Here is a 21,630-nt window from a genome sequence, read left to right on the forward strand (position 1 = left end):
TTTTCGAGTCTCGAACGCTTCTCGCGCCCATAATGTTCTCCCGTAAAAAGCCGCCGAAGGCCACTGTCGAGCAACCGTCTGTCAGACTGACCATCTGTCCGACTGACCGACTGGCTGAATGACTGAACGATGGACTGGGCAGCCAGCCAATAGGCCGACCCGGCTGACCAGGGCAACCTCCTCCTCCTCCTTCTTCCCAAAAAGCAACGTCCCAAGCAACGATTTACGAAAGCCATGCAGGAAAAGAAAAGCACTCATCCGATTTTGACAGACAGAGAGAAAGACAGACAGACAGACAGCCAGACGGACGGACGGACGGACGGACGGACAGACGGACGGACCGTCCGTCCGTCTGACCGTCCGTCCGTCCGTCTGACCGTCCGTCCGGCTGTCTGTCTGTCTGTCTTTCTCTCTGTCTGTCAAAATCGGATGAGTGGACGGACGGACGGACGGACGGACGGACGGACGGACGGACGGACGGACGGACGGACGGACGGACGGACGGACGGACAGACGGACAGACAGACAGACAGACAGACAGATAGATAGATAGATAGATAGATAGATAGATAGATAGATAGATAGATAACATGATAGAATGAACAAATGATTCAACTCAGGCCCGGATTGGCTAATCGGGAGGACCGGGAGAATTCCCGGTGGGCCGGTCCGTTTTTTGGCCGCGAGGGCCGGTGTCCCTAGCTCCAGAATCTGTTGCTCTCAGCAGTCACACTTTTTAAATTAATGTATTTATTTACTTGACCACAGTCTTCTTATTCAATATTGTACCGCAGCTCTGTTCTTTTTATCTATTTTCTCGCAGCCTCGTGATGAAGATGCAGCCTACAAATGAATGATTTCATAACTGTTGTAGTCGAGTGGTTAGCACGTTAGGTTTCGACGCAAGCGACCCGGGTTTGATCCTCAGCTGAGCAATTTTTTTTTTTCATTTTTATTGTTAAGACATATAATACTGTTAGGGTTGTTGAACATTTGAAGTTTTAAAGCAGCTGTTTTCTCAAAAAAAGACGTGATAGTGTAATTAGAAACTGAATTGGAAATGACCTTATTTCAATAAGTCGTGAACTGACGTGGGCCGGTCTGAGACTTGAAACTCCAGGGCTGAAAAGGAGTCCCACTCCGGCCCTGATTCAACTAACAATTGAACAAATGAATGACAGAACGAATGATAGAAATAATGAATTGAGCAAATAAACGACGGAATAATAGATGGACGGACGGACGAACGGACAGACGGACAGACAGACAGACAGACAGAGAGAGATGGATGGATGGATGGATAGATGGTCCCGGTAGGTACGTATTTGTGCAGTTTTGTTTTCGCGAATCCGAGAGGCCACTGTGCGCGCTTTTTCACGTCTTAAATGCCTCTCGCGCCCGCTCTGTTCTCGCGTAAAAAGCCACCGGAGGCCGCTGTCGAGCGACGGTCTGTCCGACTGGCTGTATGACTGAACGATTGACTGGGCGGCCAACCAGGCCACCCTCCTCCGTCTTCTTCCCTAAACCCAAGTGACGATTTACGAAAGCCGTGCAGAAAAATAAAAGGCCTTGTCTGATTTTGATCGCGTTTTCGGATTTCACCGCATTCTCGCCCTGTTACAAACTCCTACAATTTAATTTTTTGGATCTTTTATTTTTTGAATTCTTACCTGATTTCTGGAACCGCTCTTCTCCGGACTAGAACCTAGCCGACGCCTCCTCCTCCTCCGGGCCTCTGCTCCGCCGACGTAACACGACGAGCTAACCGAACAAACTGGTTGCGGCGGGAAAGCCCTTCACATGGAGGAGGTGAGCCGTCAGCCCAGCCAGCGAGTGCGAAGAGGACCGGCGCACACTACCCGTAGCGTTCGCTTGAAAAAATTAAATGCGGCCATACGTAACTCCGGCCACGTAAATCACGGCCTCCAGAAACGTCCATGGGGCTACGTTTTCAGAATGAGCTTGGGTTGCCTGTATCTTTGGTTACACTCCGTAAACAACAGTGAGTTCGGTGAACTGATGACCTTCGCGGCCAATCACAGTCATTTCTGTTGAGCATTTAAACACAATGACAAATCAGCGCTGTTTAAGAACATGCTCAAATGTTAGCAGGAAATGGATGTTTTTAAAGTTTCAGTATCGATTGGTAGCGAATTCCAGTTTGGTGACAACCCTACTTCATATATTGTTTCTTTTCTGTCTTGGATTTCTGTAGACGCGGATGCAGCTCTGGTCTGAATCCTCTGTGTGAATCTGCAGGTGTTGATGTGAGATGGCTTTTTCCAGTCTTCGCTGACAGACTCGGAGGGTCCCTGGGCTGATGGAGGGGGAAATAAACACACAGATCTGCTCCTGCTGTCAGCGGCTCGCGGTGGGCCCTGTCTGTCACTGTCAGGACAGCCGGATTAGGAAACCCTCCTCCTAAATCACTCGCTCCCATTATTTCAGGCCGGTTTGCAGTGTCAGGGTGGGCGGGGAAAGGGCCTGGCCTGATCAGAATGAACTAAATCAATGTGGCAATTTGCAATTAGCAATCACTCTCTCCAAGCTTAATAACTGGAGAGGATTATATTCAATAAATGCGTCCTTCAGCGGTTTGACTGCATTGACCTGCACTGTCCTTTTGATGATGATGTCATTGTGAAGCCTATAATTCCTTGCTGGGCCGCTTTAGATGGTAATTGGCCAGTAAAGAGCCATTTATGACCCTCACTTACACGCACATCTCAGTACGACTCTCTAGATTCATTTCATCTTGATTTTGTTGGAGGGTAGCACAGTGGCTCAGTGGTTAGCACTGTCACCTCACAGAAAATAATGTGTTTTTCAATAAAGTCTATATACAGCTGCGGATATGCACATCAATATAACATTATTCTTTATGACACTTTATAACAATAATGAATATTTTTACAGTACTGTGTTTACAGTACTGTATTTTTACAGTACAGTACTGTGGCTGGGTTTAGGGTTAGGGTAGGGATAGATATTAATACAATACAATTTATTGGGCAAATTAACCACTTAAACTCTGCTGCTATTTGGTGATTTCCGGCTGGATTTTGCCTACCCAAATTTAAAAGCTTCCCAAATCCCCATAAAGAGGTGTAAAAGCAAAAATTTGGTATCATTTTAAAGAAAACCCTTTGAATTTTCATAAAACACTATTGAAAGTGTTTAAAATAACTGCATATGTCGTCTGTGTTATAATAAACACCCAAAAAAAGAGGCGCTTTTTGTATTTTTTTTATAACTCAAATTTGAAAGTGTACCTTTTAGGTTCTGTGTGGTCTAGCGTGCTGTAATTAATTTTGGTGGTTCCTGCACATGTCTGTAATCATAGGAAAAAAGAAAAAGGTCTCCAACATAATCTATGCAAAAGTTATTGCATTCCAACTGATGAGAGGTGCTGTAGCCACAGGGAGCGATCATTGTTTTCATATTTCACTATTCTTTTGTTTGATCAAACATAATTCACTGTGTTTGGACCACGTCAGACATATAAAAGGATTACTTATGCACATCACCTCAAAAACAGAGGAGAAATGGTCCTGAAGGGCACAGCATAAGGTAAGAGATGACAGCTGTCTGTGCTATCTGGGGCTGCTTATTGATCATAAATGTATTGTTTACATTTCTGCGCCATGGAAAACACCACAATTCATTCAACAACTGTTTGGCATATGAATATAATTCAGTAAAAAGAATGCTAGAACTGTATGAGCACCGGCAAGAGCTTCCATTTAAGCTATAACTTGTACATGTGTCATATGAAAAAATATGAAAATGAACCAATGTAAAATACCCAGCTCGGGTCTCCAAAATACTGTGTTTTTAAGTGTAAATAACTTTTATACAGTAGAATAAAAACCAAAGTGATGCATCTGTGCATACAATATAGATTCTACACTTTCAAATGAAACCACTTACGGGGGTCTGGTGCAACGCTAGCCCTTTAAATCTGAAAGCGAAAGTCGATGACGTCACAGACCCGGCACCGGGTCGGCAGAGTTTAAGTGGTTAATAAATAACTTAAATAATACTGCATACAACTGCTGTTTTTATGTTACTGTGATGGTGTAGGGTTGGGGTATATGTTAATGAAATACTATTAATGGGAAATGTTATATATAATTTTCGTCAACTTCCGGCCGCAACCGTATCTGATCTAGCAACAATCATCTTATTCACAGTTGCCCCTAACAAGCACATTTTAGTGTATTGCGTCCATGGAAGTGGCTGGAATTTATTCATTCTGCGAGTCTCTTCATTGCGGTTATAACTAAACCTGCTGGCTAGTGTAGAAATGAGGGGACCAGCCTTTCAATCTGTCCCCATTTAACAAGGGCAGTAAATGATGAGAAACAGACTGAATGAATGAACGTGTAAAAGCAGCAGCTGATGATTTCATGCTTGGATTGAGGCAATATGTAAAGAAACGTCCTGCAAATTTTGCTGAGTCGCGAGCCTATAATGGGAATCCGGCAGTGAATGGAAGATTTCTGCTGTCTTCAATGTTTACCAAACTAAAGGGCATTTTCGCACTCGAGTTCGTTTAGCGTCAGAGTTTAGTTTATCAGGCTGTTTATCTGCTCCACGGCACAGCTCAAATTTGGTCCACAATCTAACTAAATTTGCACAATAAACCTCAATTTGTGGTGTTCATTGTCCTTTATTTATGTAAAAATGACCGAAGACCGCATTTACTGGATCGTTGAGAAAACATTCACAACAGACCAGATTTATTTACTACACACTACCTTGTCTTGTCGCCTATCCAAGTTTTAGAAACAATAAATAATAACTTGACTTCTAGTTGATTATTTGGTATCAGAAGTGGCTTATATGAAAGGCAAAGGCCTCTAGATTATGCTTATTTGACCAAAATAAAATATGATCCTGCCTTGATTTTTAGTTATTTAATTAGGACAGTAAAGTCTGAATTTGCTTAGACAAAAGTCTTGTCACTGAACAGAAATAATGTCTAGTATAGAATATAAAGTCCTGCTGCAGTGGAGACAGAATGAATATTGTGTCTGACTCCATCATGAGCTTGGAGGACTGCATCCATACATCTCTGCAATGACTCAAATCACTTATTAATGAAGCAACCCAAGCTCATTCTGAAATCGTAGCCCCGTGGACGTTTCTGGAGACTGTGAATTACGTGGCCGGAGGTATGTATGGCCGCATTTTGTTTTTTCAAGCGAACAATACGGAGCGGTGTGACGTCGCTCCTCTTCTTCGCGCTGGGCTCACATCGGTGTGGACGGCTTTCCCACAACCAGTTTGTCTGGTTAGCTCGTCATGTTACGTCGAAGGAGCGGAGGCCCGGAGGAGGAGGAGCCGGCCACGGTCGAACAACCGGGTTCGAGTCCGGGGAAGAGCAGTTCCAGAAATCAGGTAAGACAAAGAACAGAATCCAAAAAATAAAGCGAACAAGTTCGTAACGGGGCGAGAATGCGGAGAAATCCGAAAACATGGTCAAAATCGGACGACGGCTTTTATTTTTCTGGATGGCTTTTGTAAATCGTCGCTTGGGTTTAGGGAAGAAGGAGGAGCAGGAGGGTGGCTGGGTCGGCCGATTGGCCAGCCACCCAGTCAATCAATCGTTTAGTCAGTCAGTCAGTCAGTCGGACAGACGGTCGATCGAGTGCGGCCTCCGGCGGCTTTCCAGCGCGGATGAGAACGGCAGACTTGTGAAAACAAAAACTGCACAAATACGGTCCTTCCTGGGACGTATTTCGCAGTCTTCAGAAACGTCCGCGGGGCTACGTTTCCAGAATGAGCCTAGGTTGTAATAATGTCATCTGGAATGGCAAAGAAAGCGCTCTTGCAGGACTCCCAGAGTTCATCAAGATTCTTTGGATTCATCTTCAATGTCTCCTCCTTCGTCTTACCCCAGACATGCTCAATAATGTTCATGTCTGGTGACTGAGCTGACCAATCCTGGAGCACATAAACCTTCTTTGCTTTCAGGAGCTTTGATGTGAAGACTGGAGTATGAGAAGGAGCGCTATCCTGCTGGAGAATTTGCCCTCTCCTGTGGTTTCTAATGTAATTGGCAGCACAAATGTCTTGATACCTCAGACTGTTGATGTTGCCATCCACTCTGCAGATCTCTTGCATGCCAACATACTGAATGTTGAATGCCTCTTGATTTATTTTTTTCTTAAACATTTAAACCACAAGCAAGACAAAAACTCTAAGCAAGAAAAACCTTTTTTGTTTTTGTTTTTTGGTAACACTTTAGAATAACTAGTTATAACTAGTTAATAGTTCAATAATAAACTGTTAGTGGATGAGTTATAAATGACTTGATAAATAAAAGTTAATAGTTTGTTAATTATTTACAACTGTACATTGTAGATAGCCAGCAGATAACTAACAAGTTGTTAGTTAACAAGTTATAAATGACTTGTTAAGTGTATTTTAATGATTTATAACTATACCTAATAAATTAGTGATAGATCTTGAAAGAGCTGTTAGTAAATTACTTACTATAGACTTGTTAAGTATCAGTTATCAGTTTTTATATGCTATTGGGACGTTATTCTAAAGTTGCAACTATTCTTCATTTATTAACTGTTAGTAAATGAGGAATAGTTGCAACTAATTGTTATGCAGTTCAAAACATAAAATATGAATGTTGTTGAATGTAGAAGAAGCCTACTTCAGCAATGCACTGCTTTTGTTGTGCGAAATACCATTAACATCTTGAATGTTTGTAAACAAAAAAAGGTCAATTGGACAATGCAGTTGTTTTAAAATACAATATATTAACATTTTAATGTAGAAAAAGAAAAAGTGGGTGTCTTTATAAGCACAAATACAGCATATGAGCTCTTATGTGTAGTTTCGTCATCACTCATAAAGCAAGTCATATCTCTCCGGCCCTTCGTTTGGGATGCTTTTCATAAACCGGCCCCCATGCTAAACTAATTGAATAGCTTTGTTCTAAAGCAGGGGTCTCAAACTCAATTTACCTGGGGGCCGCAGGAGGCAAAGTCTGGGTGAGGCTGGGCCGCATAAGGGATTTCACAAAAAAAGTCCTCAAATGTCATTATTAACAGTTTTAAATATTTCTTCTGAACATGAAGTGTCCTGAACATTAATAGAACATTGAGTGAAGATTATGAACAGTTCTTCTGAACATGGCATCTTTTGCCTACTTCTTGCTGCCAGAGACTTGACAGCGCTTCTTCTCACAAATCTGAACCACATTTGGCTTTAGAGCGGAAGCAGTCGAGACCCTCAGTATGGCTTGAAGATGATCATCATTAAGCCTAGACCTGTACTTTGACTTATTGAAGTCCTAGGGAAAAAAGTGGGGGAACTCACTCAAAACTTCCATTCCCTCACCTAAAAAAAGGTGTATATATGTATAAATAAAACACCCCCACCCCACTCCAGTCACATCAGTCTGTACCAGTCTGTATCTACCTTTAATATCAACACAATCTCAGGCACGTGCACACATAGGGCTCAACCTGTGCAGAGCACATGCCCTTTTTAGTCTTGCATAGAAAGTGCCCTTTCAAAATGATCAAAAGTGCCCCCGCGACGCGACACACCCTCGGTCCCGCCCTTCAGTAGGCGCGCGATAACACCGCTCTTGAGTACGCGCACGACAACACAGCTGATCAGAACGCGCATTGAGTGACAAGCGCGCTGTGTACGGATAGAATCAGCGGAGCGCTCTCTCTCCCCGCTCCGCTGACTCTGTCAGTGTACAGCGGTCGGCGCGGGCCACAAAATATTGCACTGAGGGCCACAAATGGCCTGCGGGCCGCGAGTTTGAGACCCCTGTTCTAAAGTGTTACCTTTTTTTTTGCATTGCTAAATGCTTCCTATTTTGCCCTCTTCTTCTTTTAACACATTCTCAGTCGTGTTTCTCAAAAACATATCAAGCCTTCAAAGCCTCAAATACAAAGAGCCTCATTCATATCATTAAAAAAAATCCATTCATACGAATTTAAATGTGAAAAGTGCTCAAACTCTTGATGAAATTAAATGTACTGAGCGATCGACTCCAGTCTGAAAACACCCCGAGAACAATGAAGCTGCAATTATTCAATCGATATGCATTAACAAAGCCAACCAGACCCCCATTGTCTTTCCTAAATAAAGCCAGAAGTGCGCTCTCCTCCTTACCTGGAAGTAGAAGAATGCCTGTCCGAACCAGTAGTGCATGATGGTGGTCTGAGCGGCGTCATAGTGGAGCTTCTTCCAGATGAACTGAGCCATGATGGTCTGGACGAGCAGACAGCAGGCCAACGTGGGCAGATTGTGAGCCCTGAAGAGCAGAGCCACCAGTAAAACCACACCACTGTACACTTCCCACAACCCTCTGCTCTTCAGACGCCCGCTGTCCACCGCCGATGACATCACCTGCGAACGCAACAGGTCCTTCACACCCGTGAACAAGATCCCCAGGACGAAAACGTAGACGAATCGAGCCTCCACGGTTCCCCTGTAGGAGAGAAAGCTTTACTTGAATACACTGATTTACTCAGTTTCTTAAGGTAAAATAACAATAATAAGTCTATTATGAAGTGTGTCTGGTGTCTTGTGAACACTCTCTTCAAGTAAAGCGTTATCAAAAAAAAAAAAATCCTCCTGAAACGCTCATCAAAGATGCTCACATTTTCACCCACTCATGGAGGAATCGATATTGACTGCGAACACCCTTTTGTTTGAAGGCTTGTCTTCATCTCGCTCCAGGCTTGTGAAGTCTGGAGAGAATCAATAACAGTGAGGTTTTGGAGCTTGGCAGCGGAGAGCAGAAGTTACTTATTATAGCCTGGTGGAGGTCAGTCGGGTCGGCCGGCCCAAGCTCGCAGGGAAATCAGCAGAAACCGCCTTTAAAGACCACCGCATCGCTCTAAACCACGTTGGAAAAACCACTGGGAGGATATCAAGGTGCACACCTACTGTACTGTACATCAGAGAAACTGTTTCATCTCCACACATTAGCAAAACACCTCAGATACAAGCATTCTCGCTATTTAAAGGGGCAGTTCCCGCAAAAAAAAAGTAATTTTACTCAACCTTAAGTCAACTAAGCTGTTGGTGACTTTTTTTATTTCAGTAGAGTGGGATATTTTTCTGCTAAAATGCTGGCTCTTGGCATAGGTGTAAAATATTTAGTAACACTTTACCTTAAGGGTTGTCATTAAACCTTTATAATGAATGTCATGAATGCCAATGAGATGTTATGCATGCTTATAACAACTGTTATGAAGTGCAGAGAATATGTTTGTAGAATATTTGGAACCATTAATATTTGCAATATTTACTAGCAATATTTGGTGACACTTTACCTTAAGGGATGTCATTAAACCTTTACAATGAATGCCATAAATGTGAATGAGATTTCATGCATGCTTATAACAACTGTTATGAAGTGCAGAATATTTGGGTGTAGAATATTCGGAACCATTAATATTTGTAATATTTACTAGCAATATTTGGTAACACTTTACCCTTAGGGATGTCATTAAACCTTTATAATGAATGTCATGAATGGCAATGAGATGTTATGCATGCTTATAACAACTGTTATGAAGTGCAGAGAATATGTTTGTAGAATATTTGGAACCATTAATATTTGAAATATTTACTAGCAATATTTGGTAACACTTTACCTTAAGGGGTGTCATTAAACCTTTGCAATGAATGCCATTAATGTGAATGAGATTTCATGCATGCTTATAACAACTGTTATGAAGTGCAGAATATTTGGATGTAGAATATTCGGAACCATTAATATTTGCAATATTTACTAGCAATATTTGGTAACACTTTACCCTTAGGGATGTCATTAAACCTTTATAATGAATGTCATGAATGCCAATGAGATTTTATGCATGCTTATAACAACTGTTATGAAGTGCAGAATATTTGGGTGTGGAATATTTGGAACCATTAATATTTGCAATATTTACTAGCAATATTTGGTAACACTTTACTTGAAGGGTTGTCATTAAACCTTTATAATGAATGCCATCATCATCATGATTTTATGCATGTTTATAACAAATGTTATTAAGTGTAGAATGGTTGGTAACATTATTATTTGCAATATTTGGAAAATTTGATAATAATATTTGGTAACACTTGAAGTGGTGACATTAAAGCTTTGTAATGAATGTCATGAATGTCAATGAGATTTTTTTTCATGTTTATAACAACTGTTATTAAGTGTAGAATATTTGGTAACTTCAATATTTGGAATATTTAATAGAGTATATTAAAATATATATAATAAAATGAGAATAAAATGATTGAATTCATGCTTATAAGGACTGTTATTAAGTGTAAAGTATTTGGATGTTGAGTATTTAGTAAGATTCATATTTGGAATATTTAATAACAATATTTGGTAACACTTTACTTAAAGGGGTGTCATTAAACCATTATAATGAAAGTCATGACTGCAAATGAGATTGTATGCCTGCTTATAACAACTGTTATTAAGTGTGGAATATGTGGGTGTAAAATATTTGGCAAGATTAATATTTGATAACACTATTTGGTAACACTTTACCTGAAGGGATGTCAATAAACCTCTCTAATCAATGTCATGAATGCAAATGCGATTTTACGCATGCATATAATACATTTTATTAAGTGTAGAATATTCCGGTGTAGAATATTTGGTAACATTAATATATGGAATATTTGGTGGAAATATTTAGTAACATTTTACTTGAATCGGTGTCATTAAACCTTTATAAAAAATGTCATGAATGCAAATTAGATTTTATGCCTGCTTACAACTGTTATTAAGTGTCATCCGATCAGTTATGCCATTTTAAATGCAAAGATGTCATGGTTATGACACCTTGACATAAACAAATACAATGTCATGACAACTTGACATTACCAAGACAACATATCTTGTCATAAATCTGTAGTAAACATGACTCTCACAAAGCCATTGTAAATATGTCATGAATTTGATAACAGAATCAATAATAATGTTTGGACATGAATATTTTTTGGACCTTGTATCGTGGTACAAGCTGAATTTGTCATTTAAATGTCATTATATATTATTTGCAATCATTTTAATGAAGAATACAGTTTGTTTAACTGAAAACAGGGTTAGAAAAACATTCATGACAATTTTAAAGGCAACGTGACAAATCATCAAATCATGTTTATGACAGTTTTATGACAAGTTATGTTGTCTTGATAATGTCAAGATGTCATGACAAAACACGTGATGTATTTTCTGCATATTGTCTGCATATTTTCTGAGAGTGAAGTGCAATGTGCAATATATAGAACAAAATGTCCATTTCTATCTTCATTTCTTCTGTTTTAACCATAAAAAGCTTATTACATAAAAAAGATTAATACAAAATGATAAATCATAAAATGAAAGTCCGTGCCTATACTGAGATTTTGAGAGTTTTGAGAGAGAAAACATACAGCATTTAATGTGGTGGTGGCTGACGATACATTGAGATTTTATGAAGAGAAATAATCTGCAACTGAAAACTGAACATTATTTGCAGCATTATTATATGTAATCCAAAGCTTCATCATGAAAATAATTAGCAAGATTTATTTTTTTTTTCATATAATGATGTACAGTATCATACTTTTAACAGAGAGAAGCCATTCAAAGTAACAATGTTGTAAATAAAGTTCAGTTTCTTGCCTCATTTCACTCATAAGACCTGAATGTATCACCAGGAGACACGTAATCATTTTGATTTGCTTGAATATGTCAAATAAAGAATTTAATATATTTATTTTTTAAATGCCAGTGGCTGAATTGTCTTATATCAATCACCTATTCATGGTTTCAGCAAAAAAAAAGAAAAAAAAGAAACTTAATTAATGTTCCACACCTTGCATGCCCAGAGGCTGAGCACATTTCCATTTTATTTTCCCCTTCGTTGCTGTGTTCGAGTTCATTTTTAAAAGTATTCATACTTTATCCGATTCTTTCTATTTTGGGAAGCTTTTACTTCACTACATGATTACTTGATTTGCATACTTCATCTGCTGCCGCAAAACTAGATCAGACCACTTGCATTACATAATATAATTTAATCAGAGAAGCATTGGATAACAAAAAAAAGGAAGAAACTGTTTAGAAACATTTTTAGTCAGAAATTGCTTGTACATTTTCCAAATAAGAGGTTTAGCAAGCAACACTAAAATAATGATGGATGGATGGATGGATGGATGGATGGATGGATGGATGGAGGGATGGATAGACCCGACGGACATGGTGAAGAGCTAGATGATGGATGGAAGGACAGACATGTAAAGAGTTAGATGATGGATGGATGGATGGATGGATGGATGGATGGACAGACATGTAAAGAGATAAATGATGGATGGAAGGATGGATAGATGGATGGGTGGATGGATGGATGGATGGATGGATGAATGGATGGATGGATGGATGGATGGATGGATAGACCCAACGGACATGGTGAAGAGCTAGATGATGGATGGAAGGACAGACATGTAAAGAGTTAGATGATGGATGGATGGATGGATGGATGGATGGATGGATGGATGGATGGATGGACAGACATGTAAAGAGTTAAATGATGGATGGAAGGATGGATAGATGGATGGGTGGATGGATGGATGGATGGATGGATGGATGGATGGATAGACTTGAAGAGTTAGATGATGGATGGATGGATGGATGGATGGATGGATGTATGTATGGATGGATGGATGGATGTGAATAGTTAGATGATGGTGGGATGAATGATGAATGGACAGACAGACATTTGAACGGACGGACAAGTGAAAAATTAAGATGGTGGATGGATGGATGGATGGTTTGACAGACATGTATAGAGTTAGATGATGGATGGGTGATGGACGAATGTGAAGAGTTAGATAATGGATGGATGGATGGATGGATGGATGGATGGATGGATGGATGGATGGATGGATGGATGGATGGATGGATGGATGGACCCGACAGACATGTGAAGAGTTAGATGATGAATAGAAGGACAGACATGTAAAGAGTTAGATGATGGATGGATGGATGGATGGATGTATGGATGTATGGATGAATGAATGGATGAATGGATGGATGGATGGATGGATAGCTAGATGGATGGACAGACAAGTAAAGAGTTAAATGATGGATGGAAGGATGGATGGATAGATAGATAGACATGAAAATTTAGATGATGGATGGATGGATGGATGGATGGATGGATGGATGGATGGATGAAAGTGAATAGTTAAATGATGGTGGGATGAATGATGAATGGACAGACAGACATTTGAACAGACGGACAAGTGAAGTATTAAGATGGTGGACAGATGGATGGATGGATATGGATGGATGGATATGGATGGATGGTTTGACAGACATGTAAAGAGTTAGATGATGGATGGGTGATGGATGAATGTGAACAGTTAGATAATGGATGGATGGATGGATGGATGGATGGATGGATGGATGGATGGATGGATGGATGGATGGATGGATAAATAGACCCGACGGACATGTGAAGAGTTAGAAGATGGAAGAATGGATGGATGGATGGATGGATGGATGGATGAATGGATGGATAAGTGAAGACTTAAGATGATGGATGCATGGATGGATGGATGGATGGATGGATGGATGGATGGATGGAAAGATGGACAGACGGATGGACGTGAAGAGTTAGATGAAGGATGGATGAATGGATGGGGGATGGATGGATGGATGGATGGATGGATAGACAGACAATTAAAGAGTTAGATGATGGGTGGGTGATGGATGAATGTGAAGAGTTAAATAATGGACGGGTGGCTAGATGGACATGACAGACATGTGAAGAGTTAGATAATGAATTAATGAATGGATAAATGGATGGATGGATGGATGGATGGATGGATGGATGGATGGATGGATGGATGGATGGATGGATGGATGGATGGACGTAAAGAGTTAGATGATGAATATATGAATGGACGGCAGACAGACAGACAGCTATAATAATCAAGTGTACGAGGCTGAGCAGTTCAGTTCAGTTCTACCTGATGCAATCCACCTGCACAACAGATGTCTGTTAGCATTCACATTTATCTGCAGATAAACTACTTTTTAACAAGTTTTAAATTAGTTTATGTGTTCTTTTTCCAGTTAAATGTCTAAAAATACTTGACACAGGGTAAATTCACTTCAGAAGTAACACACTAGTTTTCACAGATTATTATTATCTCGAATATGAGCTTATTTTGTCTTACAGCACTGCTAGATCTTTTAACCTGTTTCTAACTATTCCAAGAGAACAAATGAAAAAATGCCACTGCAGGGAGACAAATAATCTCATAAAACGAAGAAAACAACAGTAACTAAAATAACATAAAAAATAGATTTTATGCTAAAAATTTGTTTGTTTATCAATGGCGTAAAAGCAACATTGAGATAAATACAGAATTAAAATAGGATTACCCATTTTGTTGGGTTAAAAAACACTTAAATATTCAACCAAATATATACTAATATTCTAAGTTAAATACACAATATGTAAAATATTTAGTTAAATTATCCAAAAACATGTTATAGATTTTCTTATGCACTTACATTATCCCAAATTTTCCAAAAAAAAAAGGTTAAAATTCAGAGAAATAAGCTATTTTGACTAAAACTGAGTGTGTGATTTCAACAGGAGTCCCATAAAATGTAATAAAGACTACAACTCCTATGATTCCCCACTCAGTCACACCATCACCAAACTATAGCTGCACCCCAAATGGCATACTATACACTATGCACTATGCACTATGCTCTCAGATAAGTCCGTGACCAAAATGCGACAGTAGCAGCCAGCGAAATAAGAAACAGATTCAGAGTTTCACATGAGGTGGTTATTAAATAGCAAATAATATAAATTTTACGAGTTTTACGAAGGAATTTTACGACACGATGGCAAAGTAGGTAGTCATCACGCTCTCTCTCATTCACACACATACACACACATAGACAACAACAAACAAGCTAAACACAGCATCGCGCTCTCTCATTCACACATACATATGCGTGCTCGCTCGCTCGGGAGTCGGCGTATTGTTAGGCCGCCCGCTCTCGTTCCAATTAAACCAGTTACCGACAGCTCCCATGCTTTATTCAAAAATGTATTCCTGTGTTCGCAAGAATCTGCAGGAATGCAGACCTCTATTTGCATGTTCTCCCCGCGTTTGCATGGGTTTTCTCCGGCTGCTCTGGTTTCACGTCCAAGTCCGAAGACATGCGGTAGAGGTGAAATAGGTAGGGTAAACTGTCCGTAGTGTATGAGTATGAATGAGTGCGTAGGGGTGTTTCCCAGAAATGGGTTGCAGCTGGAAGGGCATCCGCTACGTAAAACCATATGCTGGATAAGTTGACGGTTCATTCCGCTTTGGCGACCCCCGATTAATAAAGGGACTGAAGGGACTTTTCGGAAGCCGAAAAGAAAATGAATGAATGGATGAATGAATATTAGGTGAGCAGGTTACATTGTAACCCCATGTCCTAACAGCAAGCTATGTGACAAGATTTACAGTGGTGCACTCTCAGAAATAAAGGTACACGAGCTGTCACTGGGGTTGTGCCTTTTTAAAAGGTACAAATTTGTACCTAAAAGGTCCATATTAATACCTCAAGAGCACCTTAAAAGTACAAAAGCGTTCCTTTAAATTTTTTTAGGACCCTTGGACCCTTTAAGTACAAATGCATACCTTTTGAATGGCTATTTGCACCAGACGAAAGAAGACAGAAATTTAAATATAGCCATTCAGAAGCACAGAATAGTGCACTTACTGCACTCCAACAAAATGGTAAGGTTTATAATTTAATTATTACATATTAAACCTCTTTAACATTTTCCATTTTCAGGATCTGAGGTGAAATCTGCTGCTGCTTTCAATAGTATGGCAATAAATGTCATGTAAAACGGCATTCAAACTCACATTATTAGCATTTAACACTGAATACAGCACATGAGGTGTACCTGAGGTGATCATTGTGTTTTTAGTTGTTTAGCTGCAAGAATTAGAAGGCGTTTCTAAAATCAAAATTTCACACGTGGATTGGGACGAAAACCCTTTTTAATATTGAAAATATTCCTTCTATCACGTGCCGTTGCTATTCTTTAGAGCAGTGGTTCTCAAACTGTGGTACGTGTACCACTAGTGGTACGCGGGCTTCCTTATAGTGGTACGGGGAGGAATGAAATATGTCATGTACATGCTACATATATTTCTAAACGTATCAAAAATGATGTATATAATGTGCCATCTATGACATATAGTCTATATTTCTGGGGTAATCTGCCACGTTTTTTTTTACTGTGTACTGTGTTTGTACTGAGTTGTAGCTGCTTTACTTGGTCTACTATACAACTGTATTTCAATACTGCTCATTTTCGTGGTACTTGGAGAGACATTTTTTTCTGAGGTGGTACTTGAAAAAATTTTGAGAACCACTGCTTTAGAACATGTCGTCAACCTTGTGTGTTTTGAACCAGAAGTGCAATACCTAGTTCAACCACTGGGTGTCAAACTTACGTACTGCATTCAAAAAATGACTGCATATTTTATAGTAAATATAAGCATACAATTCTGCAAATACACAAATAGCAAAATTAACGGTGCTGTAAATGTAAATACAGTATTTTTGCTGTAATTGATTCACAATATCCTACTGGCTAAATGCTGCTAGTAAGTTACCGTAGATTCGACAGGAAATTGTTAACAAGTTTAACACAGTCGCTTTAATCAAGATTCATTAATTCAAACCCCTTGTTCTTCAGCCAGAAACGTCTCTCTGATTAAATTGTATTACATAATCCAATTATGATGATCTCCTCTAGTTTAACATACAGCACGCTGTCCAGCTTCAGTGCACTTTTTGTAAGTTGCTTCTCGTATGGCACGATTATACAAAACTCCATTCTCCAAAGGGCAGCACAACTGTGTGTAGTTTAACTATGTTAAATCAAGAGTGGCATGTAGCTAGAGATGCTTCACAGTACACCGGATCAGTCACATTAAATGTGATTAGAGTAAAACAGGCGGGGATTTCAGCGATTTCCCTGGAGAAGGAGGAAAATCTCATCATTTTTATTGCCACTGTGTCTCAGTTCCTCTTCACTGTAAATAAGCTCCATCAGAGAGCAAACTACATCTGCACAAAACACTTTAATCCAGCACGCGTTTCCATGCCAACCAGAACCTGGCAACCGCACGCGGCGAGAGGGTGACGCTGCAGGAAAACACGTCAGAGAAACGACACTACAAAATCAGACGTATATGTCGGCGAATCTTCAATACGAATCAACAAACCACAAGCAAAGAGTGACGACTTCTGTATCTGAATTGACTGTCGTTTCGGTGAACCAGTATCAATACTAATAACTGGAGAATCAATATTTGCTCCATGCTATTTTCAGCTCATGCTTAAGCTGTGCCATTCAATAAATTACAATCAGCTTTCCAACTCTGGCCACTTTATCACTATATTAGAGAGCTGCCCCCCTAGATGACTAAATGTGAAAAGTTTAAAGATACACAACCTGCGACTGCAGGTTTAATGGAAATATGTGAATTAAAGTACATTATTTGCGAAAAGTAAAATACGTTGCCCCCAGTGCTTTTGGTTGAACGTTTCAGATGACAAATCCACAAGAGGGCGCTGTCTACATTTTTGCGATACATAAAAGTATGTTGCTTCAGATATGTTTCATTGCACTTTTCAGAGGAAACATCCACTAGAGGGCACTGTATATTTTTTGTTGTAAAACATTAAAAAAAATACATTGCTTCGGGTAAGTTTCAACATTTCATATGACAAATATACTAAAGGGCACTATCTATATATTTTTAAAATGTAAACTATGTTGCTCCATGCATGTTTTGTTGCTCGCTTTAGATGACAAATACACAAGAGGGCGCTGTCTACATTTTTTTAGGCATACATTTTTGCTATACATAAAAGTATGTTGCTTTGAGGGCATTTTTATTTTGCGTTTCAGGGGGGGGGAGATCCAGTAGAGGGCGCTGCATACAACTTTTGCTTAACATAAAATGCATTACTCAATATAAGTTTTGTTGCATGTTTCAATGACAAATCCACTAGAGGGCACTCAATGACAGAAAAGTTGTCCATACAGAGATAGATAGATGAGAATTAAACAGACAGCATTAATGTTATGATCACCAGCAGTGTTGTCCTTGCAGGCATTTGAAAAAATACTCGCATTCAACTGAACTACATATCCCATCATGCACCAGCCCCCGTGCATACAAATTTTGCTAAACATAAAATACATTACTCAATATAAGGTTTGTTGCATGTTTCAAAGACAAATCCACTTGAGGGCACTCCATGACAGAAAAGTTGTCCATACAGAGATATATAAATGAGACTACACTGAACTACATATCCCATCATGGACTTCAATCACACACCAGCCCCAGTTCACCCTTTGATTACAATCACACAGCTGAAGCTTCTAATCATGGACTATATACAGACCATTCAAACACACTTCTTAAGCTGAGTGTTGTTTTATGTAGTGTACATTTCAAAGCGTTTTCCTTGCCTTGTCTAGCCGTGATTTTGACTCTTGCTTTGTTTAATGATCTTGATTGTTTTACCTCCTGCCTCAACCATAGGATTTTGACCACTTTCTTCATGCTCCTGCCTGTTCCTGTGTTGACCTTGCCTGTACGACCATTCTCACTAAATAAACTGCATCCTCACCTCAGTTGCTACCGCTACTCATTACAGAAACTGCAATCAAATGTATTTCTAAGGGGCAGTTCACACAGAATCCATTTTTCCTTTCCAAATTGGTTACTTTTTTAAAATCGTTTTTCACACACGCACTTGATGGACAATTCACTGTTATACTGTGTTGTGATTGGTGTGTTTTTTAGATGCTGGGTAGAAAGATCTTCAAGTTTAAGACGCAATGAACCTCATCACTGCCCAAAAGCAGTTAACCAATTAGAAGAGCTCAGAGTCTTTCTTATTTGCAACACAAAAAACGAGATCGTTAGCTCATGTGAAATGCTAGCCGCTCTGCCTAATTCATATCGCGACGATAATCGTAAGTATGTAATCATTTCAATAGGCTAAAAAAACAACCCTAAAAACCTTTAACAGGCAAATACTGGTCGAGTCTGAACATGTCTCATTATTCTGTACTGTAGACTTGCTGCAGCAGTTGGAGTTACTGGTTACACAGTGTTCGGCTGTATGCCAATTACAAGACCTGCCCAATTTATAATGAGAGTCAGATTCTGTAACAGCTCCACTGCTGGTTATGAGTGAGCAAGTTTTCAAGCAGATTGTGAAGCAGGAGTGCATTCGGATGCAGATTGAGAGGCACTGTTAAGTGCTCGATACGATTGATTGTTGTAATATGTAAATACCCATTATACAGAATTTAGCTGCACTCAGTAAATGACTCTCTTTCTTTGTTTATTATTTGTGAAACAATCACTTCTGCTTAGTGTTTCTGTTTATTAATAACAGTATACTTTACTCCCTGAACTGATGAGGGGGGGCTGGGGGACATTTTCGTTCACACTAAAAATTTTATGGTATTAACAAACCATTTACTAACACTACTATAAACTCTGCTGCTATTTGGGGATTTCCGCCTAGATTTTGCCTACCCAAATTTAAAAGCTTCCCAAATCCACATGCAGAGGTGTAAATGCAAAAATTTGGTATCATTTTAAAGAAAACCCTTTGAATTTTCATAAAACACTATTGAAAGTGTTTAAAATAACTGCATATGTCGTCTGTGTTATAATAAACACCTAAAAAAAAGTATATAAACTCAAATTTTAAAGTGTAGCTTTTGGGTTCTGTGTGGTCTAGCATGCTGTAATTAATTTTGGTGGTTCCTGCACATGCCTGTAATCATAGAAAAAAAAGTCAAATGTCTACCATAATCTATGCAAAAGTTATTGTATTCCAACTGATGAAAGGTGCTGTACAAGCCACAGGGAGCGATCATTGTTTACATATTTCAATATTCTTTTGTTTGATCAAACATAATTCACTGTGTTTGGACCACGTCAGACATATAAAAGGATTACTTATGCACATCACCTTAAAAACAGAGGAGAAATAGCCCTGAAGAGCACAGCATAAGGTAAGAGATGACAGCTGTCTGTGCTATCTGGGGCTGCTTATTGATCATGAATGTATTGTTTTCATTTCTGCGCCATGGAAACACCACAATTCATTCAACAACTGTTTGGCATATGAATATAATTCAGTAAAAAGAATGCTAGAACTGTATGAGCACCGGCAAGAGCTTTCATTTGAGCTATAACTTGTACATGTGTCATATAAAAAAATATGAAAATGAACCAATGTAAAATACCTAGCTCGGGTCTCCAAAATACTGTGTATTTAAGTGTAAATAACTTTTATACAGTAAAATAAAAACCAAAGTGATGCATCTGTGCATAAAATATAGATTATACACTTTCAAACGAAACCACTTACGGGGGTCTGGTGCAACGCTAGCCCTTTAAATCTGAAAACGAAAGTTGATGACGTCATGGAGTTTAAGTGGTTAATACACTTTTAATTAGCTGCTTATTATTAGTTATTAAGGGAGAAGTAGGGTTTAGGATTAGGAATACAGAATAAAATCATACTTTATAACTACTGTTCATTAGTACATTAGTAGTTCATTACTATCTTAATAATTAAAAGTTAATAAGCCAGGAGTTAATAGCATGAATTGTGCATGATTTCAAAGTGTTTTATAGTATTTTTTTATAATAGTGATGTTTTTATAATCAACAAAATGAAACAAAACAGTTTCTACTGAACAACACATACGAAAATTTGTAATAAACTGTGTAACACTTTAGCGTGGGTCACAATTCATGCTATTAACTCCTGGCGTATTATCTGCCTTTTATTAAGATATTAACTTTAGGTTAGTAATAAAGCATGATTTTATTCTACATTCCTCATCCAAAAATCTAAACCCAACTTCTACCAAACCAACAATTAATAAACAGCTAATTAGTAGTATATTAGGCTAGTGGTGCTAGTTAATGATTTGATAATACGGTGAATTGTGACCTAAAGTGATACCATAATTTAATATAACTTTTTAAAGAAAAAAAAAACAGGATCACATTATTTTAAGGTACAATTATCGTTATAAATAAACTATTAACTATGAATTTTAGCTCAATAAACTCTTAATTTTGCTGGTTATGAACAGTTATTAAGGTAGTAGTTGGGTTTGGGTAGGATTAATAATAAGATCATGCAGAATATGTACTTTATAAGTACTAATAAACAGCAAATATCTTGATAATAGGCAGGTAATGTGCTACTAGTTGATGTAAATTGGTAGCAAACCAAGAATAAAGAAAAAAAAAGTCACTTTAGGTTGTTCACTGAAAAAAATAAAATAAAAAAAATAATAATAAAATAAAATAAAATAAAATAAAATTATTCCTTTATTCATTTTCTTTTCGGCTTAGTTCTTTTATTAATCTGGTGTCACCAGAGTGGAATGAACCACCAACTTATCCAGCACATGTTTTACACAGCGGATGCCTTTCAAGCTGCAACCTATCGCTGGGAAACACCCATACACACTCATGTACACTCATACA

The 21,630-nt window shown here is 38.8% G+C and overlaps 1 protein-coding gene across 2 annotated transcripts in view; it reads right to left on the minus strand.

Moving 5' to 3' along the window:
- pigg (phosphatidylinositol glycan anchor biosynthesis class G (EMM blood group)) overlaps positions 1-21,630 on the minus strand; it is a 218,338-nt gene that overhangs the window by 15,090 nt on the left and 181,618 nt on the right. For both annotated transcript variants that reach the window (XM_073922448.1, XM_005173072.6), the window contains exon 11: positions 8,155-8,473. In XM_073922448.1, the coding sequence (XP_073778549.1) occupies positions 8,155-8,473 (319 nt within the window). The remainder of the gene's footprint in view (positions 1-8,154; positions 8,474-21,630) is intronic.

The sequence above is a fragment of the Danio rerio genome, chromosome 14, assembly GCF_049306965.1.
Source record: "Danio rerio strain Tuebingen ecotype United States chromosome 14, GRCz12tu, whole genome shotgun sequence".
Classification (NCBI taxonomy): domain Eukaryota; kingdom Metazoa; phylum Chordata; class Actinopteri; order Cypriniformes; family Danionidae; genus Danio; species Danio rerio.